General features: G+C 46.2%; 1 protein-coding gene across 1 annotated transcript; it reads left to right on the forward strand.

The window, feature by feature from the left end:
• Positions 1-14,190: 14,190 nt before the first annotated feature.
• Positions 14,191-16,550, forward strand: LOC118709738 (serine protease 44). Its single transcript, XM_036422000.1, has 3 exons — positions 14,191-14,269; positions 14,769-15,403; positions 15,447-16,550. The coding sequence occupies exons 1-3, from the start codon at positions 14,191-14,193 to the stop codon at positions 16,281-16,283; spliced, it is 1,551 nt and encodes a 516-aa protein (XP_036277893.1). The 3' UTR covers positions 16,284-16,550.
• Positions 16,551-18,331: the final 1,781 nt, after the last annotated feature.

Here is an 18,331-nt window from a genome sequence, read left to right on the forward strand (position 1 = left end):
TGTGCTAGAGGCAACTGATCAATTATTCTCTCTCATTGATGTTTCTAACTATCTCTCTCCCTTCCTCTCTGAAAAAAATCAATAAAATATATTAATATATATATATATATATATATATATATATATATATATATATAAATGTATTTTATTGCTCTAGCTGGTTTGGCTCAGTGAGTAGAGCATCAGCCTGAGGACTGAAGGTTCGATTCCAGTCACAAGCACATGCCCAGGTTGCAGGCTCGGTCCCAGTAGGGAGCATGCAGGAAGCAGCCAATCAATGATTCTCTCTCATCATTGGTGTTTCTATCTCTCTCTCTCCCTTTTCCTTCCTCTCTGAAATCAATAAAAAATATTTTTTAAATGTTTTTACTTACTGCAAAATGACAGTTTTATGAGAAAATAAAGTTGCAGAAATTATTGGCTACCTCTGTCAAAAATGGGACTACATCCTCCTGCCTAGGACAGAGAATAATAAAATACAGCATGCTATCATGAGTTTAAGAAAATGCTAGCAGAGACCTCCTATCAGAGAAGTTTTCTTTTGGGGTAATTTGTGGGCTCCTCTACCTACCTTCTCCTGACACAGCCTTCCTGTGACCAAACACACACTTTTGGAAGATGGCTGGGGTAAAGGGTGCAATCTGGCCACAGAAAGGAGAAAAGTTCACTGACCCTGGCTGGCCTGTGACCTTGACCTCATTCGCTAACCAATTGAGCTAATCAGCCATGGGCATCAGAGAGCATTATGTGCTGATTAAACCAAAGCATAAGAAGAACCAGCAAAAGATCAGCTATTCAGATGTTTCTACCTCAATCACCCATGTTTATTCACATAGTATGAGAAGCACATATACAAATTCTCTTTCATCTTTTATTATCTTTGCCCCATTGTACTGCAGATCAGGGACTCGAAGAAAGAAGATTCTCTTTCATAGCACTCTAGTCTTTCCCTCCAAAGCACTTAAAACAAATTAAAACTATAAGTTTATTTTTTTGTGTTTATTCTTTTTATAATAGTTTCCACTACTAAACTATCTAAGGGCTCCCTGTGGTTCATCCAACACTTAGCAAGATCCCAAGACACACTTGTAGCAACTGTGGATCCTATCTCTAAAACCAAACCTACCTAAACTATCTGGTAACATTCAATAAACAGTGAATATTCTATTATGCTAGAGAATGGAGATGGAATTTGTCCTGCCTTTTGGAATCTTATATTTTAATAAAAAAGAGATTTATAATAACATTAATAACGGACGTTGTAGTCAGTGTTCCAAGCATGTGACACTGTTAACTTATTGATGCCAACTTATACTAGAAGGTAGATACTATGATTATCTCCATTCCCCGGGTGTAAAAACTGAGGCTCAGAGAGGTTAAGTAACTTGCCCAAGGCCACACATTTAGTACAGGGTGGACCCGTATGTGAGCAGAAGCCATAATCTTTATAAGGCACTGCCTGCCCTCTAATAAGCCATGAGAAATTATCAGAGAGGGAGGCACAGGATCAAAGGAAGCAGATGGAGGATAACTAGTTCCAAGCTCCACTTGTGCTCTTCAGACAAATAACTGAAAGCAAACCCCACCCGGGGAGGTCCCTGTGCGATGCGGCCTGCAGCCCAGGGCTCCCTGGGATTGGAGTCGGGCTGGAGTCAGGGTCACCTTCTCTCAGCTTGCTCGCTTAAGCCTTGGTAGCAGCAGCGCTGCCAGTCCATTGGAAATATATTGAACCTGCCCTGAGAGCTCGGTGCAGGAACTGAGCAGTGGCTTCGGCAGCTGAATGGATTCGGAGGAAGTTTTAAGAGGATACCAATGACATTCAGATTCAGAATGTAGGACACAACAGGATAATCACTTACCTAGACACAATGCATATGACTGTTTTCCTCCTGGCGCACCCCCCACCTGTACTCTCCCTTCCTCCCGCTCTGGGGAAGGACTTCTCTTTGGTCTTCACATACATTAGGGTCTTTCAAGTGGAATCACTTCCTTTAATTCCCGATAGGCTCTGAGTGTGACCTCAGGTTCCGCTTCACGGGTTTCTGGCTGAGATACCGTCAGAACTCACATTTCCCTTCCAGGGCTCCACAGATTACTCTGCTGTGCAAAATTACTAAAAATACCACTCTCAGTTCCTCGAAGTAGGGTAACAGAATTTGGGGCTTAGGGGAAATTATATGTTCTGGCGCCATTTTTAAATAACTGAAGTAAACCAGTTAAGTTCCAAAAGGGAAGACGTTATTAATTCAAGCCTTCTGAGGCGAGCTATGTATAGTTAGTTGCATGGTCACGAAATCAATAAAACAGGGACTTTTTCTAATGGGTAAGTCAAAAGAAGTAAAATAAAATAAACCTGCTTCTCCATTAAAATTTACTTGGTATAGTCTGGACACTTTGCCACTTTCTACCATCTGCTTCCCTTATCAGATAACTGGACCTCACAGTACGTTTTCTCCAGTTTCTCTTTTCTTATTTCTTTTACACTTAGACAGTACCTCAGTGTTTTATTAATTTTTTTAAAAATCTCTTCTCATAGCCATTCCACTTATTCTTTGGGGTTTGGTTGTATTCCCTCCTCCCTCTTTTTTATCCGGCCCCTCCCAAATTCTTTTCTTTCTCTATTTCTCCCCATTTGCATGCTTCCCCCACCACCACGAATTATCTTGTTTCTTTTTAAAAAAAATTGAATTTATTGGTATAACATTGGTTAATAAAACCATGCAAGTTTCAAGTGTACAACTCTATGACATCATCTGCACACTGCATCATGTACTCACCTCCCAAAGTCAAGGCTCTTTCTGCCCTCTTCTGTCTCCCCACCCCTTCCCTCTGGCAGTCACCATATTGTCTGCATTTGTTTGTGTGCGTGTGTCTTTCTTTGCTTAATCCCATCACCTTTTTCACCCAGTCCCCCAACCCTCTCCCCTCTGACAGCTGTCAGTCTGCTTTGTGTATCTATGAGTCTGTTTCTATTTTGTTTGTTAATTTGTTGTTCATTAGATTCCACATGTAAGTGAAATTACATAGTATTTTAGTATTTGTCTTTCCATAACTGGCTTATTGCATGTGGCTTAATACACTCTAGGTCCATCCATGCTGTCTCAAAGGTAAGATTTCCTTTTTATGGTCAAGTAGTATTCTATTGTATAAATGTATCATAGCTTTTTTATTCACTCATCTACTGATGGGTGGATAAAAAAAAGCTATGGTACATTTACACAGTGGAATACTACTTGTTCCAAATCTTGGCTATTATAAATAGTGCTGCAATAAACATAGAGGTGCATATGTTATCCCAAATTAGTGTTTCAGTTTTCTTCATATACAATATATTCCCAGAAGTGAAATCGCTGGGTCATAATTTTTAATTTTTTGAGGAAACTGCATACTGTTTCCCACCGTGGCTGCACCAGTCTGCATTCCTACCAACTGCATGAGAGTTCCCTTTTCTCCACCTCCTCACCAGCACTAGTTATGTATTGATTTACTGATCATAGCCATTCTGACAGGTGTGAGGTGATATCTGATTGTGTTTTTAATTTGCATCTTTCTGATGATTAGTGACATTGAGCATCATTTCATCTGTCTATTGGCCATCTGTCTCTTCTCTTTGGAAAAGTGTCTATTCAGATTCTTTGCCCATTTTTTAATTTTTTAATTTGGAAGGGAGGAAATTTGGGGTGTGAGAAGAGAGAGAGAGAGAGAGAGAGAGAGAGAGAGAGAGAGAGAGAGAGAGAGCGCTTGATTGGTTGTCTTCCACACACCGCCTGACCAGGGTTCGAGATCAAACCTGCAACCCATGTACATGCCCTTGACCAGGAATCAAACTCACTGCCTTCTGGCACTCGGGCGAGCACTCTAAGCACTGATTGTTTGTTTCCTTGGTGTTGAGTTACCTTGTTTCTCTCCCTCTTACATGCCTGGGTGGTACAAAATCAACAGGGCAAAGTGATGATATTTTTCTATGTGCCATTACATCTATCTATATTATGTTATCACAGAACTTGGTCATTCCTTGGCAAACACAACCAATGGCTTGCAACTCAGTATTAACAATCTCCATCATCACAGGTTGTTTTCAAAATATAGCCATTCAGTTTCTAGCCATATCAAATGGGGCTGATGGCCAGTGTGAAGGCTAGGCAGTGGAGAGTGTACTCTCTTACCAGACAGTGCCCTTCCTTGCAGGGGCCGGGATGAAGGGGGCAAAGTAAGTCAGGACACGCTGAGTGGGAGTTTGGGCGGTGGGGGGGAGACAATGGTAGTAAATATTCTTATTAGAAACTGTGCTGTTTCTCTCATTTACACTGCATGGCCTGTCGTCAGAACCTGGCAGCTTTACACTTGACCCAAGCAACTAATCACTTAGCTGTGACTTCCCAGCCATCTCTATTTTCCGTGTAACCTGAAATATTTTTCTCTTCCTGATTTCAGACAAGCATTACTTCCAGGGTGTCACTGCCTAAGGCACAAAAATGGAAACTCAATGAAATGTTTCAATTCTTGTGCCTTACAGTGTTTCATGATTAACCTTATGCAGCACGTGCATGATTCAAATACTTTTAAAACTTGGGTAACATCTTCCTAAATTTAACTTTTTTAACTAATACTTGCTAAAGAGAATAATCCTAAACTACCTGAAGTTTTCATTACCTTCCTAACCAACAGTGTTGTCACCATGGTTTAACTCTACAGCTCACAGAAGGCATAAGTAAGAATATCCACCAACTTTACTACCATTGTGTAACACATTTCATTGACATCCAGAGAAAGCATGGATGAACTACATACACTTGAGTGGTTAGACAGTGTAGACTTGAGTGGTAAGGCATTGGCCAAGGCATCAAGTGTTCTGCGAATAGCATTTCTAAATCTATCACCTTATTAATATAAAATGCAATTGGTAATTACCCATGTGTGCTTTAACAATAGAAATCGGGTTTCTTGCACAGGTCTTCTGCACAGTCACTGTTCAAAACAAGGCCTCTTTCAACAAAATGCCCACATCCGATGAGCGATGTTGAAATGCTAAGTGATTTGTAATTTGTAATAATAACTTTCACTTTGTTAATCCTTTTCTGCCCTTTAGCATCTTTCAAAGCTTTAATGACCCATATAATTAAATTATAACTCAGAATGAGAACTTTCTAGCGCTATAACACTAGAAATATAGATTTTGTTTAAAACCAAAGTAATATAATTTAAAGGCATGATCGAAATGGGGGGTTGGGGGGGAGAGAGCCTGGGCCTGAAACAAGAAGTGCTTCTGATAGAAAGGAATGAGTTGAAGCTATGAGAGAGGACAAAGAACCGTACCCCACAGGCCAAAGCCAAGATTAATTAGCTTGCTAACTAAGACAGATGAGAATCGTTGCGCAGAGCCCGCTGAGATGAGGACCATGCATCAAGCCCTGATGCCTATGGATCTCAAACACCACAAATGGCCACTGGAAACTCATTAATTCCCTTTCGAAGGGGGCAGTCTTAATGAGCAGGGAGCAGGCCTCATGCAATCACATAGTCTAGACACTGGGGACCTTGTGTCCAAAGAGTAAATAGTGTTGGATTCCTGCTACGAACTACAAGGGAAAAGAAGAAGAAAAAAAAGCACCTGGTTTCATCGTAAACGTGTTGCTATTTTGTCATCTGGAGAGGAATCACAGCACACTGCACGGCTGACACAGTTGGCTCAGGTCCCACTGTCCTCTGAGAGAAGGGGTTGTCTGAGAAGCGGGCAGTTTTCAATCTGGATCTACTGCCTTCATCTTTCAGAAAAGGTGCAAGTATGAAGTGACTATGAGCACGGGTGCATGCACATGCTCAATGTATTGCAAGGATTCCCATTGCTAGACAAGCAAATTAGCCATGCTGCTCCAGGTGGGCAGAAGACAAAGGGGAGAGCTCATCCTCTCCCGTCCCCCCTCCCCCACCCCTACCCCTCCTACACCCCTCCCACAGAGGGGGCCTGTCTCCGGCCATCATAGTGCAGGAGGCACTTCAGAGGATGATGGGCCTGGTCAGGTCCACTCTAGCATAACATGTCAGCTGAGTGCATCTGCTAGAATGGCTAGACTGAGGTCTCAGTGGCTGCTCCCCAGACACTTAATTTAAGACACTTACCAGAGACCAGCAGCTCTTGATGGTATGCTATCCACAGATCAAATATTTGCCCACATAACAGCTCCAGTTCCACGAATGCTCAGCTCTGAGCCATTACCTGCAATGCCAAGAACTCCTATTATCCTGGAATTGTAAACAAATACCCCAAATTCAAATGAAACAGAAATTGCCCTTTAGCTTTCCCTTTCTACCCCATAGAGAGGTGCCATAGAGAGGTGCATTGTCTCTTTCTTACATCCTTTTTTAAAAAATATATATATTTTTATTGATTTTTTACAGAAAGGAAGAGAGAGGGATGGAGAGTTAGAAACATTGATGAGAGAGAATCATCGATCAGCTGCCTCTTGCACACCCCCTACTGGGGATGTGCCCACAACTAAGGTACACGCCCTTGACTGGAATTGAACCCAGGACCTTTCAGTCCGCAGACCGACACTCTCTCCACTGAGCTAAACCAGTTTCGGCTTTCTTACATCCTTTTAACCACTCCTTTGAAACTGCAGCCGTTCATAGCCTGTAGCACTTTCAAAATAGAAGGGAGGAGGTTTTCCCAGACAGCTGTGCTGAATGTGGAGAATCCACGCAGAGGAGGAATGACACTTTACAAAATACCAACTCAGCTCTGCTTGGTTCCTGCTCCCTTCCACTTTCTGTAAGTAAGCCCCAGGAGGTCATCCTCTTTAGACTGGAAGCCCAGGCTGAATTGTTCTGTTTCTGCTTTGCTCATGACGGTACTGCTCACCCAAACAGTCTTCCAGGTGGGAATACATTGGACTATCCGAAAATGACTGAAAGCCAGGCCACTGAAATTCCAGTCCTGTCTGGTGCCCAACCCTCTGGCATCCCAACCTTGTTCGTGCCTTTTGCACACCTCCTACATACGCTCCCCGCTTCAGTAGGGAAAGAGGCAAAGAGCGCTGGGAACATCACAGAGAGGGAGAGGGCAGCCGCCTGCCTGCGCTGGAGGAGCGTGGGAAAGAGGACCGCTCAGGTGAGGCAGAACCCAGTGCGGAGCTCACACTGCCTTTGGAATACCAACCGAACGGGGTCTTGGGGAGAAGGATTTTTTAAATAACATTTTTACATTTATGCAACCACCCTGCGATACTTCCAGTGTTAGTAGGGAAATGCCACGTGGAAGGCTATATATTGCACACACTCCAGTTCAATATTCCCACTGAACCTTGTTTGTCCTATATTTTATACACAGGAATTTGGGACAATATAACTCCTTCCTTTGAAAACAAGCAGTTTTCCCTTCTGGCCACCACACCATAACACAATTGTAAGGCTGTCGTGTGGGATGGGCCGGAGCCCGCAGCCTCCCCTTCCTCGCAGCTCTGGGAGCTTCCTCCCACTCCGGCTCTGCGCGCTCGGCTCTGAGCCGGCTTCGCCTCTGCCTGTTTACAGCACCGGGGGAGGAGGAAACAATGCAATTGTGAAGCTTGTTAAAGGGCAGTCCATAAGATATTAAAGGTGACCTTGCCACTTCCAGTTCTATTTATTCTACTTCCTTCCAAACCGGGGCCGATCCTTCCTTCCAGGGCGAGAGCCCCGCTCGGTGGATGTGGTCTGTGGGAACACCATGAGCTCAGGCCCTCAGAGCCGACGCATGACCCAGGTCTGCAAGCAGCATTTCCCACTAGCTCGCAGGCTGGGTCTGTAAATCACAGCTCCTTGGCAGAGGGAGCGGACCTTTTGTTTGGTGAAAAGCAGTTTTTGTTGTTGTTGACTGATAAAAATAGCCCACTCCATTGAGGCAAAATTATAAATATATACAAACATGCACTGAGTGGCCAGGTTATTATGACCTCTGAATGCATAATAATCTGGCCACTCAGAATATATATATATTTTAGAGGCCCGGTGCATGATTTCGTGCATGGGTGGGGTCCAGCCAGCCTGGGGAGGGGACATGGGCAGTTGGCCAGCCTGCCTGCTGGATGAACTCCTGGTTGAGGGGACATTTTACATATTAGTCTTTTATTATATAGGATATACACTGAGTGGATAGATTATTAGGTGTTCAGAGATCATAATAATCTGGCCAGTCAGTGTAGATTTATATATATATAAGAATGGATGCTATGTGGAATTCCCATTTATATACATTTCTTTTCTTCTTCTTTTTTAATATAAAAATTTCTTTTGTGAGTTTGGCCAAAGCACAACCTACAAATATGAATCACCCTGTCAGAAAGGGGACTGCAGTTTGGTGTCAGCTGACTTAGTGGTGTTTGTGTTGTCATTGGTTGCATTGTTCTGGAAATAAAGGTGTTTCCTGAGAGCCCACAAAGGGCAGCAGGTGTATCACTAAGTATGACAGGACGTGTAGGTATGGGTTGCACCGGGTGGGGACAGAAAATGCCTTAGCAAGCCTTACGCTTGACTCTTTTGAACAGAAGTTCAGCGGCTCAGCTTGCTGACTGCCTCGCTGATAACATCAAGGCAACGCCTCCATCAACCCGAGTGGCGTTTATGCCGTCTGCTGAATCTGGGGATGTATAAATCAAGGTACATCAATAAAACTCTCAACTACCTCTTTTCTCCCAACAAAAACATTTTCTTTTTACTTTGCCCCTCAATTATCTGGATCATCCTTATCGTTTCTTTGGCAAATGTGCTGTCTGTAAGACCTACTGATTAAAACAGATGGTGGAAGAACTGATACCTGATGAGAGTGCTTCCTTTCCTTTGCCAAGGTTTTCATCAGACCCTACCCCCTCTCCCCCCGCCCCCGGGTTAAAATTCCAATCTCTCCTCTTCCACTAAATGGGGTGTAGGGGGGATAAGGGTTGGGGAGGAGGGGGGCGACTGCTGTTGGGTTCATCACCCTGGCCTCGCCTCTCAGACCTGCTCCTCAGTCCTGGTCTTCACTGTTCCCTTCACCATGGCTCAGATGGAAGGTGTCACATCCCTGCCAGAAAAGGGGAGGTACCAGAGAGCATCCTGAGCACTTGTCAAGTTCATCCCAGGTCTGGGGAGAACATCAGAATTCGTCTCCAGGTGCACTTCCACATTCATTCCCTTGCTCATTTGTTCACTCAACAGCCATATCCATACGACATGCTTTATAACTATGGTGGATATAAATCTGAGCAAGATTAGCCCTTGTCTTCAAGTTGTTCAGAACCTACTAGGGAAAATAAAATACACTGAGTGGCCAGATTATTATGGTCTCTGTTAGAGGCCCTGTGCATGAATTCGTGCATGGGTGGGGTCCAGCCAGCCTGATCAGGAAGAAGGGACATGGGTGGTTGGCCGGCCTGCCTGATGGTCAAACTCCTGGTCAAGGGGACAATTTGCATATTAGTCTTTTATTATATAGGATATACACTGAGTGGCCAGATTATTAGGTGTTCATAGATCATAATAATCTGGCCACTCAGTGTATATATGCAGATCATTCCGGACAGAGGTGAGAAGGGCTGTCGAAGAGAACAAAATTGCTTTGAGGGAACAGAGAGGGAGTAAGCCCTCGCTGTCTGGGTTATGTACGAGAACAGCTTTGTAACATTGTGCAAGGAGGCTTACAAAACTGGGTCCTGAAGGGGTGAGACCTCAGAGGCTGAGGAAAGGCATCTTCACAGCAGGGAAGGCATGAGCGATGGCAGGCAGGCAGCATCTGCTGCAGAACAAATGAAGGGAAGGGGTTTGATCTTGGGTAGAAGGGGCTGACTTACCTAAAACATGCAGAAACCAGACTATGGTTTCTAGGTGTGTGGGTCACCCCTGTTCCCTTCTAGCATAATCTTTTCTAGACATTACCCTATTGTTGGGCACTTGTTTCTTTCCTGATTCTTCCCAATAACAAAGCACAGAGGGATATTTCTGTGAGCATTTGAACATAGCCACACTCTTCCTTAAAATATATTCCTAGAAGAGCTGTAGACTACGGCTCGTCCTGCAGCCGTGGCTAACCAGGGAGCACTACATAGGCAGAAGGAGTACACTTGCTCCTCCTATACTCCCCAACACTTGGCAGTCACTTAAGATCTATCAATTTGATAGGCCAAAAAGAGTTGTTGGATGGCGGTTCTAATTTTCATTTCTTTGATTATTAATGAGGTGAAGCATTTTTGTCAAATATTAATGGTCATATAGACAACGCAAAAAATCCTTTAAATTGGATTTTATTAGTAAGACGTGAACTAAGAAGAAGGCATCCGACTCATTTTCATTTTGCTTCCTGGAATGAGATTGCTAAACTATTGATCTTGAAGCTACATCGCCAGGAAAATAAGGCAGGATGGCCTAATTTTCCCATTGATTGCATCTACCCTCATCTTCACTCTTTGTGTGACTGGGAACAGCTGGCCTTTGAAAATTGGCCCTGCACTAATACGCTGCACCAGAACCCCACTTCCAAGCCTTGTCTGAGGCCCTTTGAACTTTGACCTTTTCTCCCAGCTCTTTGAAACCTCATTAAAATGTATTCTTCTCTAAAGGCATGTCTTGCTTCAAATCTGTACTTATGTTTTCCTTCGATTAGGTTATAAGTTTTCTTGAGTGCAAGTTATTTTGTCATATTCACGTTATTCCCCACAATGCCACCTCCAGTGTTTTCAAATGGAAATAAATGTAACAGTTTAAAAAGTATTTATTTCCTTTTCTTGAAAACAATTCTCTTCTGTTGTCATGGGCAGATTTCTTAGTCTTGGAAAAACTTCCCCACACAAAAACAAATTTTTGAAAAAAAAGATATAACCAAATTAAATAGCACAATGAATTAAATAATGCCTTCATATACTAGCAACACCCAAAAAGTATATTTTTCTCCTTTTTTTAAATTTATCTTTATTGTTGGAAGTATTACCATTACCAATGTCCTCCCTCTCTTTCCCCATTGACCCCCTCAACCTCACACCTGCACCCCACCCCCAGGTATTTTTCTCCTTTCTAGAAACTTTCCGCTTTGAGGGGAAACTATCTTTGAATCATTAAATTATTTTGTATTCTACTAGAAACAAATAAATACATATTTTGAGTTATTTATTTTTTAATTCACAAATGAACTCAGATATTTCTATATATAAGGAACATTGATTTAAAAGTCCAGATTGAAGTGGTTTCTACACATACTCCATGTTTTATTTCTTCACTGAAAAGACACCAGCGTTTCTGAAACCGAGCTTTAATAGCATACTTAGAAGGGAATAGTTGCCAGCTGACTAGCAATTGATTTAATGTTCCATCATCTCCATGGTTCAATCACGCCTACCATGGTGAATCAGTTGGAGCATCCTCAATGAACCAATAAATGAGCAATTTCCCCACCAAAGGGAGATGTTTCCTGTGTGGCAAAGGCATACATAGCTTATCACAAACAACGTGAGGCTTCAGTGCAGCCCTGAAGTACCTGGAATCATCTAGCCTTCTGTTCTCAGTAATGGTTTGTCCTTCCAATCAGCACTTGCCACACCCCAGCTGTGTGTGTGTGTGTGTGTGTGTGTGTGCGCGCACGTATATGCTGTATCTCTGCCTGGGGTCAGAGACCATTTTTCAGACAGTTTATCATTTTCTATGGCATATACTAGGTGGTCAATAAGTATTTGTCAAATGAGAATCATATGCTAACAGAGCACAGGGCCAGAGTTTCCTGTGTGCCGGTGATTGTCAGCCCTGGATGCCCTTTGGAATCACATGGGGATCTTTTTCAAAATTACCCAAGTCTCATCCCAGAGCTGTGATTTATTTGGGGCTAAGCATGCTACCCAGACCCTGTGTTTTAAAGACTTTGCAGGTAATTCTAATGAAGAGCTAGTGGTGAGAATCACTGCTCTAGCCATTGTGATAGAGAAGACAGGCAGGCAGATCAGCAATTGGTTGGGAAAAGTACTATCATTTTGTTTTCTCTTAGGGCAGCCGTTCTCAAAGCGTGGTCTCCGCAGCAGCAGCAGCAGCAGCAGCAGCAGCAGCAGCATAATCCGGCAAAAAGCCCTCAAGTGACTCAGATGCCTGCTGTAGTTTGGGAACCACCACAGTAGAGAAATAGGTTGAATTAAAATGTCTTAGAGAAATTGATTTCAAGTATATTCAACTCAAAACATACGTCAGATTATGCTTCGTGAAACAACTCTTCTGGCCCATAAAATATTTTTTATTTTATTGATTTCAGAGAGAGAGGGGAAGAGAGATAGAAGAATAGAGAAATAGAAACATCAATCAGCTGCCTCCTGCACGCCCCCTACTGGGGATCAAGCTCGAAACCTCCAGCATGTGTCCTGACCAGGAACTGAATCAGTCACCTTTGGTGCATGGGTCAAAGCTCAACCACTGAGCCACTCCAGCCAGGCTGGCCCAAAGTTTTTCTAAGTATTATCCTTTTGCCACCTAAAAGAAAGTGAGTGTCAGCATGCACAGTATAAAAATTTTCTGTTAAGACAGTACAGCAGTGCTAACTAGCATATCCTACACAGAAAGAAGCACTTGGCCGGGCAGGGGGCAGCAACCACATTTTATCCACTCCTTCCCATTGCCCTGTGCTCTGTGGTGGCCCTGAATGCTTAGGCAAGAGACCTGTTACTCAACTTTGGTTTCCACTCGTTATAAAATAAAAGGTGGCAGGAACTTCAAGCCACTTCCTAAACAGGTCTTCGGCGCTTCCGAAGAATCCAGGTCCAGAAGCCGTTGTTCCCAGACATGGGATCCTGAAGTCAGAATGAAGACACCCTCTGCCTGGCTTCCAAAATGTGCTTCCTCAGTGGATCTGACTCTGCCTTAGAGGGTCAGAGGCAAGAAGTACAGTGACAGTTGGTGGTGGCAAGAGGGAAGTGACAAAGGGAAACTCGGGGTTGGTGGCAACAGCAGAAGTGGTAACAGGCAGCACATGCTGTGGTGAGGGGTGAAGCCATGACTGTCACACCCAGCGTGGCAGGCGCCTGGGTGCCACACCTTGATCCAGATCCATGGAAGGGACAGGCAAGAGTTGTATTGCTGGTTTAAAAGTGATGAAGGCCTAGCACACAGTAAGGCTGGCTGGTAATGTGGGCCTCTCAGCACATTTCTCCAAGTGCAACCCTGTGCTGCCTGCATCCACATCACCAGGGGGCACTTGCTAACGCTGCAGCATTCCAGACCCCACCCCAAACCTATTGAAGCCGGATTTCTGAGGGTGGGAAGTCCAGGAACCTGCACAGGAGTCAAGTCCCTTGTGCGACTGTTCTGGCATCCCGTGATGATCTGACTTTCACAAAGCTGCCTGCACATAATCTTGTAGATTTGAAATTTGAAGCAACTTAACGTTCAATGTGGACTCTATGCAAAGAACTGCAGGAGATAACAAAATCAATCTTAAGCTATAGCCCCTTCCAAAGAGTAATTCACCTTAGGAGGACTGGTAGCAGTAGCAGTGGCAATAGCACTGACAGCCAAAACCGGTTTGGCTCAGTGGATAGAGCGTTGGCCTGAGAACTGAAAGGTCCCGGATTTGATTCCCATCAAGGGCATGTACCTTGGTTGCGGGCACATCCCCAGTAGGGGGTGTACAAGAGGCAGCTAATCGATGATTCTCTCTCATCGATGTTTCTAACTCTCTATCCCTCTCTCTTCCTCTCTATAAAAAATCAATAAAATATTTTTTTTAAATAGCACTGACAGATAAACAAACACACTCAACTGTGTCAAGGTAGGATGAGGTAGGAAAAGTGGATTTCAGATGAGAAAGATGAAACGCAGGGTTTCTGAAAGGCATTGGGAAGGAGATGGCATTTCAGAATTTTATTTTTTTAATTCCTCACCTGAGGATACTTTTTCCAATGATTTTTAGAGAGAGAGAGAGAGAAAGAGAGGAAGAAGAAGGAGGAGGAGGAGGAGGAGGAGGAGGAGGAGGAGGAGGAGAAGAATTGATGTGAGGGAGATACATCGGGGGCCAGGATTGAACCTGCGACTGAGGTACATGCCCTTTGACCTGGAATCAAACCCACCATCCTTCAGTCCAGGTCTGGGCTCCAACCACTGAGCAACTGGCCAGGGCTCAGTATTTTTTAACAACTTTTTTTCCTAAAACAGGAATGCATATATAACAGTAGTCTGTGTTACTTGCAGACATCCGAGGTCATTTTTAGAGGAATGGGGAAGATTTCAACAGGAACTGGAAAGAGCGGGTTCCAGTGCAGGAAACAACAGAAGCAGTGCCCTGTATTGACTGGTATTTCTGCCTTCTCTGGAATTTCTTAGTGAGAATCCTCAAGGACCTTCGACTTAGAAAGCAGGTTCCCTTTCAGCTAGCTGGTGCTAATTTACATTTATTGCATCCAGTGATTTTATTTTTTTTTTATAACTTTCTTCTGGTTCCAGAGGGTGTATAAAATTGGGGTATCAAATAATACAGACAAATAATGATAAGACATAATGTTGCTTTAAGGAAAAGAGTAAAGATTTCTGCAGTTCACTTTGAAATGTGTTTTTAAAAAAATAAGGTAGAATGAATAGATACATAATAAACAAGCTTTATAAAAAGGTAATGGCAGAATCTAGGTAATGGGTATACAGGTGTTCCCTGTAAAAATCAATGTTGCTGTGTTTCTGAATTTTTTAAAATATATTTTTATTGATCTTAGAAAAGAAGGGAGAGGAACAGATAGACACATCAATGATAAGAATCATTGAGGGTTCCGCCACCCCCCCCCCCCCCCCCCCCCGGGCAGGCAAGGGCCGCAGCCGCTGGAGGGGGCGCCAGCGGAGGGCCACCGGCGGGGCCCATGCAGTTACCGGGCCTTGGCACCCGCGCCCTGGGCCTCCTGGTTCTGCTCCTGCTGCCGCAGCCCCGGCTCCCCGAGGCCCAGGCGGGCGGGGAGGGCCGCTGGGGAGGCGCGGCGCTGTGGGCACCCTCATCCCGCCCCACTGGGGGAGGCCGCCGGGACCCTGCGGCGAGCCCGCGGGCGTTAACCCACCCAGCGGCGATGGCCCTCCAGACCCCGCCCGTTCCAACCACAGGGCCGGCAGCGTCCACACCGCCAGCATCGCCCGCTCCAACCGCGGGGCCCACAGCGCCCACAGCGCCCGCATCGCCCGCTCCAACCGCAGGGCCCACAGCGCCCACACCGCCCGCACCGCCCGCTCCAACGACAGGGCCCGCAGCGCCCGCACCGCCCGCTCCAACGACACGGCCCGCAGCGCCCACACCGCCCGGGCCCGCACCGCCCGCTCCAACGACACGGCCCGCAGCGCCCACACCGCCCGGGCCCGCACCGCCCGCTCCAACGACACGGCCCGCAGCGCCCGCACCGCCCGCTCCAACGACACGGCCCGCAGCGCCCACACCGCCCGCTCTAACGACACGGCCCGCAGCGCCCACACAGCCCGCACCGTCTGCTCCGACGCAGCACCTGCCTTCAAGCTGCGGCCACCAGACCACGAGGGTGGTGGGCGGCCAGCCGGCCGCGGAGGGGCGGTGGCCCTGGCAGGTGAGCCTGCGGGTCAAGGACCACCACATGTGTGGGGGCTCCCTCATCGCCAACCGCTGGGTCATGACCGCCGCCCACTGCATCCACGGCTACATGGATTACATCTTGAAGGTGGGGGGCATACACGTGAACCCGGCCTCCAAGAACGCCATCCAAGTCCCGGTTCGTGACATCGTCATCCACCAAGATTTCAGGATGTTAACAACCGTCGAGAACGACATCGCCCTGATTTTGCTCCAGTTCCCCGTGAATTATTCCGCCCACATCCAGCCCGTGTGCTTCCCCGAAAAGAGGTTCATGGTGCCAACGGACACGGACTGCTGGCTGACGGGATGGGGTAAACTGAAGGAAAAAGATTCAAAGGAGGCAGTCCCTGAGTTGCTCCAGGAGGCTGAGCTAAAGATCATCCGCCATGAGAAGTGTAACGAGATCTTGAAGAAGAAGTTGGGCACCCGGTTTGACCTGGTCAACAAAGGGAGTGTCTGTGCTTTAAGCGAACTCGGGAAGGACTCCTGCCAGGGAGATTCTGGGGGCCCCCTGGTCTGTGAGTTTAATAACACCTGGGTTCAGGTGGGGATTGTGAGCTGGGGCATCGGCTGTGGTCGCAAAGGATACCCTGGGGTTTACACCGAAGTCAGTCTCTACAGGGACTGGGTCATTGACCAGATGAACCTGGCTTCCTCGCACGACTCCGCAGGCCTGTCCGCCCTGCCCCTGTGCCTGGTGCTGCCCCTGGGCGTCCTGGTGACCTTGTGACCACAGGCTGCTCCCTCCTGTCTCTGAGTCTCCCTTCAGGCCTCTCCTCCCACCTCCCTCTCCTCGGTGTCCTCCCCTCACATTCCCGTTGGGACCCCCCGGCCCTGTGGAGCCACACAGCAGAGAGTAGAAGTGAAACTGGAGTTCCCGAAAGTGTCCCCGCCGTGCTCCGGTCCCTGGCCCCGGCCCGCCTACACCTGCTGAGAGGGAGGCTGAGACCATCTAGCTCGGGGCCAGCTGGCCTGCCCAGCAGAGAAGTGCCCCATGGACGTGCATGGACGTCTCAGAGGTTCACCGAGGAAGAGACACCATCAGTGCTGGACACCATCAGACCCAGTGGTTTCAGGCCTTGCCGTGGTGATTGTCCAGAGAGTGAGTGAGGTGCCACCTGTCCCTGCTGTGCTGTGATTTCCACAGGATTCAGTGGTGGGGTGGGGAGAAGGTCCCTGCACCCCATGTGGATCCACCGTGAGTGGCCAGCCTCTGGTACGTAAGTCTCCTGGGTCAACCTGGTCTTGGAACCCTCTCCCTCAGTGCCCCGGTGGCCACATCCAGGCTTACCCCACGTTGTGCTGAGACAGGAAGGAGTGCTGAGATTCTGATGTCAGTGGAATAAATGTTTGGAGAATGTCTTGTGTGTTCTGAAGTCCCTGGACTCTGTGGGTTAATCAGGGGTCCTCAAACTTTTTAAAGTGGGGGCCAGATCACGGTCCCTCGAGAGCTGGAGGGCCGGACTATATGAACTACTAATTCCTACTGTAACACCTCGGCTGCGCTCACTGCCCAAAAAACCTGGCGTGCCGGATCAGACTCCTCTGCGGGCCGCATGTGGCCCGCGGGCCGTAGTTTGAAGATGCCTGAGTAGATGTACATGCTTAACATATTGATGATGAGTATAAATGATGAGATTAAAAAAAAAAAGAATCATTGATTGGCTGCCTCCTGCATGCCTCCTACTGGGCGTGCATGTGCCCTGACCAGGAATCAAACCGTGACCTCCTGGTTCACAGATCAACCCTCAACCATCAAACCACACCAGTTTGGCATGAAATGTTTCATAATAAAACGTAGGAGGGAGGTAATGTTTTGCTTGCATGGGTCCACGTGACTTTGAACAACTTTCCACTTGTCTGGATTCACTTTGCTCTGCTATCAAGGCAGTTAAACTAGCTCATCTCCATGTTCCCTTCTGATTCACAAAGACTCTCATTCCTTCTTCCCTCCTGGCCAGGAACACAAGGGTTACTCCCTGGGAGAAGCAGTCATCTAGCCTGCCAGGACTTAGCTAATAGAGATAGTTAATCCTCCTCAGAGCACAGCAGGGATGACCTAAGGCTGGCCCAGACACAGCCACCCTGCCGTCGGTGGTTCTAGAGCAGGTGCTGTGCGAGTCAGACCTTGAAATTTGTTTTGCAGCCTACCACCTGTTGCTGTGATTGTGTGGCTGTTTTCCTGGCTTATGGGATTTTACTTCAGCTGTTGTTCTCAGGCGAGAGTTTATTTCCTCTAGGAATCTACACAGTTCACTTGCCCTAAACTTAGCATTTGTATGTGTGGATCTTCCGGTGACTGATTCAACTATGCAACGCTGAATCGTCTGCCAAGAGTCCTCAAGTCACCCACAGACTCCAACAACAGATTTTTAAGGGGCCAAAGTAAGAATCCTTTTTCAAGTCTTTTGTTGCAGATAATGATCTCTTTGAATTTTGCTCCGGGAAGAAGTAGCACAGTGTCAGATTTATAGTTGCCCCTGACTTTTATTTTTTTTTTCCTGCTAACAGACGGCATTGTGTTGAGTCAGCACTTCCCTGCCATTCAGTGCTTTGCTGAAAATTCTTGTGCCTGTAACATTTTACTGCAGGCTAACATTTGCAGACAAGACTTCATTTTTCCCGGGTAGTTTGAAGGCAATTCTACGAGTTTGTAACTAAAATGGACTTCGTGATTAACTAGTCCAACCCTTCATTGACATGGTTATAAAGAGCCTTGCTCAAGATCATAAATTTTATTAAGGATGGGAGCTAGAAATCTACCTATATTGCAGAGCG

The sequence above is a fragment of the Pipistrellus kuhlii genome, unplaced genomic scaffold (genome assembly GCF_014108245.1).
Source record: "Pipistrellus kuhlii isolate mPipKuh1 unplaced genomic scaffold, mPipKuh1.p scaffold_m20_p_7, whole genome shotgun sequence".
Classification (NCBI taxonomy): domain Eukaryota; kingdom Metazoa; phylum Chordata; class Mammalia; order Chiroptera; family Vespertilionidae; genus Pipistrellus; species Pipistrellus kuhlii.

Coding starts and splice junctions, on each gene's coding strand:
- LOC118709738 (XM_036422000.1), top strand. CDS start 14,191: ATGGGGAAGATTTCAACAGGAACTGGAAAGAGCGGGTTCCAGTGCAGG. Junction 14,270..14,768: donor GCAGTGCCCTGTATTGACTG/GTATTTCTGCCT, acceptor CCCCCCGGGCAG/GCAAGGGCCGCAGCCGCTGG. Junction 15,404..15,446: donor CCGCCCGCTCTAACGACACG/GCCCGCAGCGCC, acceptor GCTCCGACGCAG/CACCTGCCTTCAAGCTGCGG.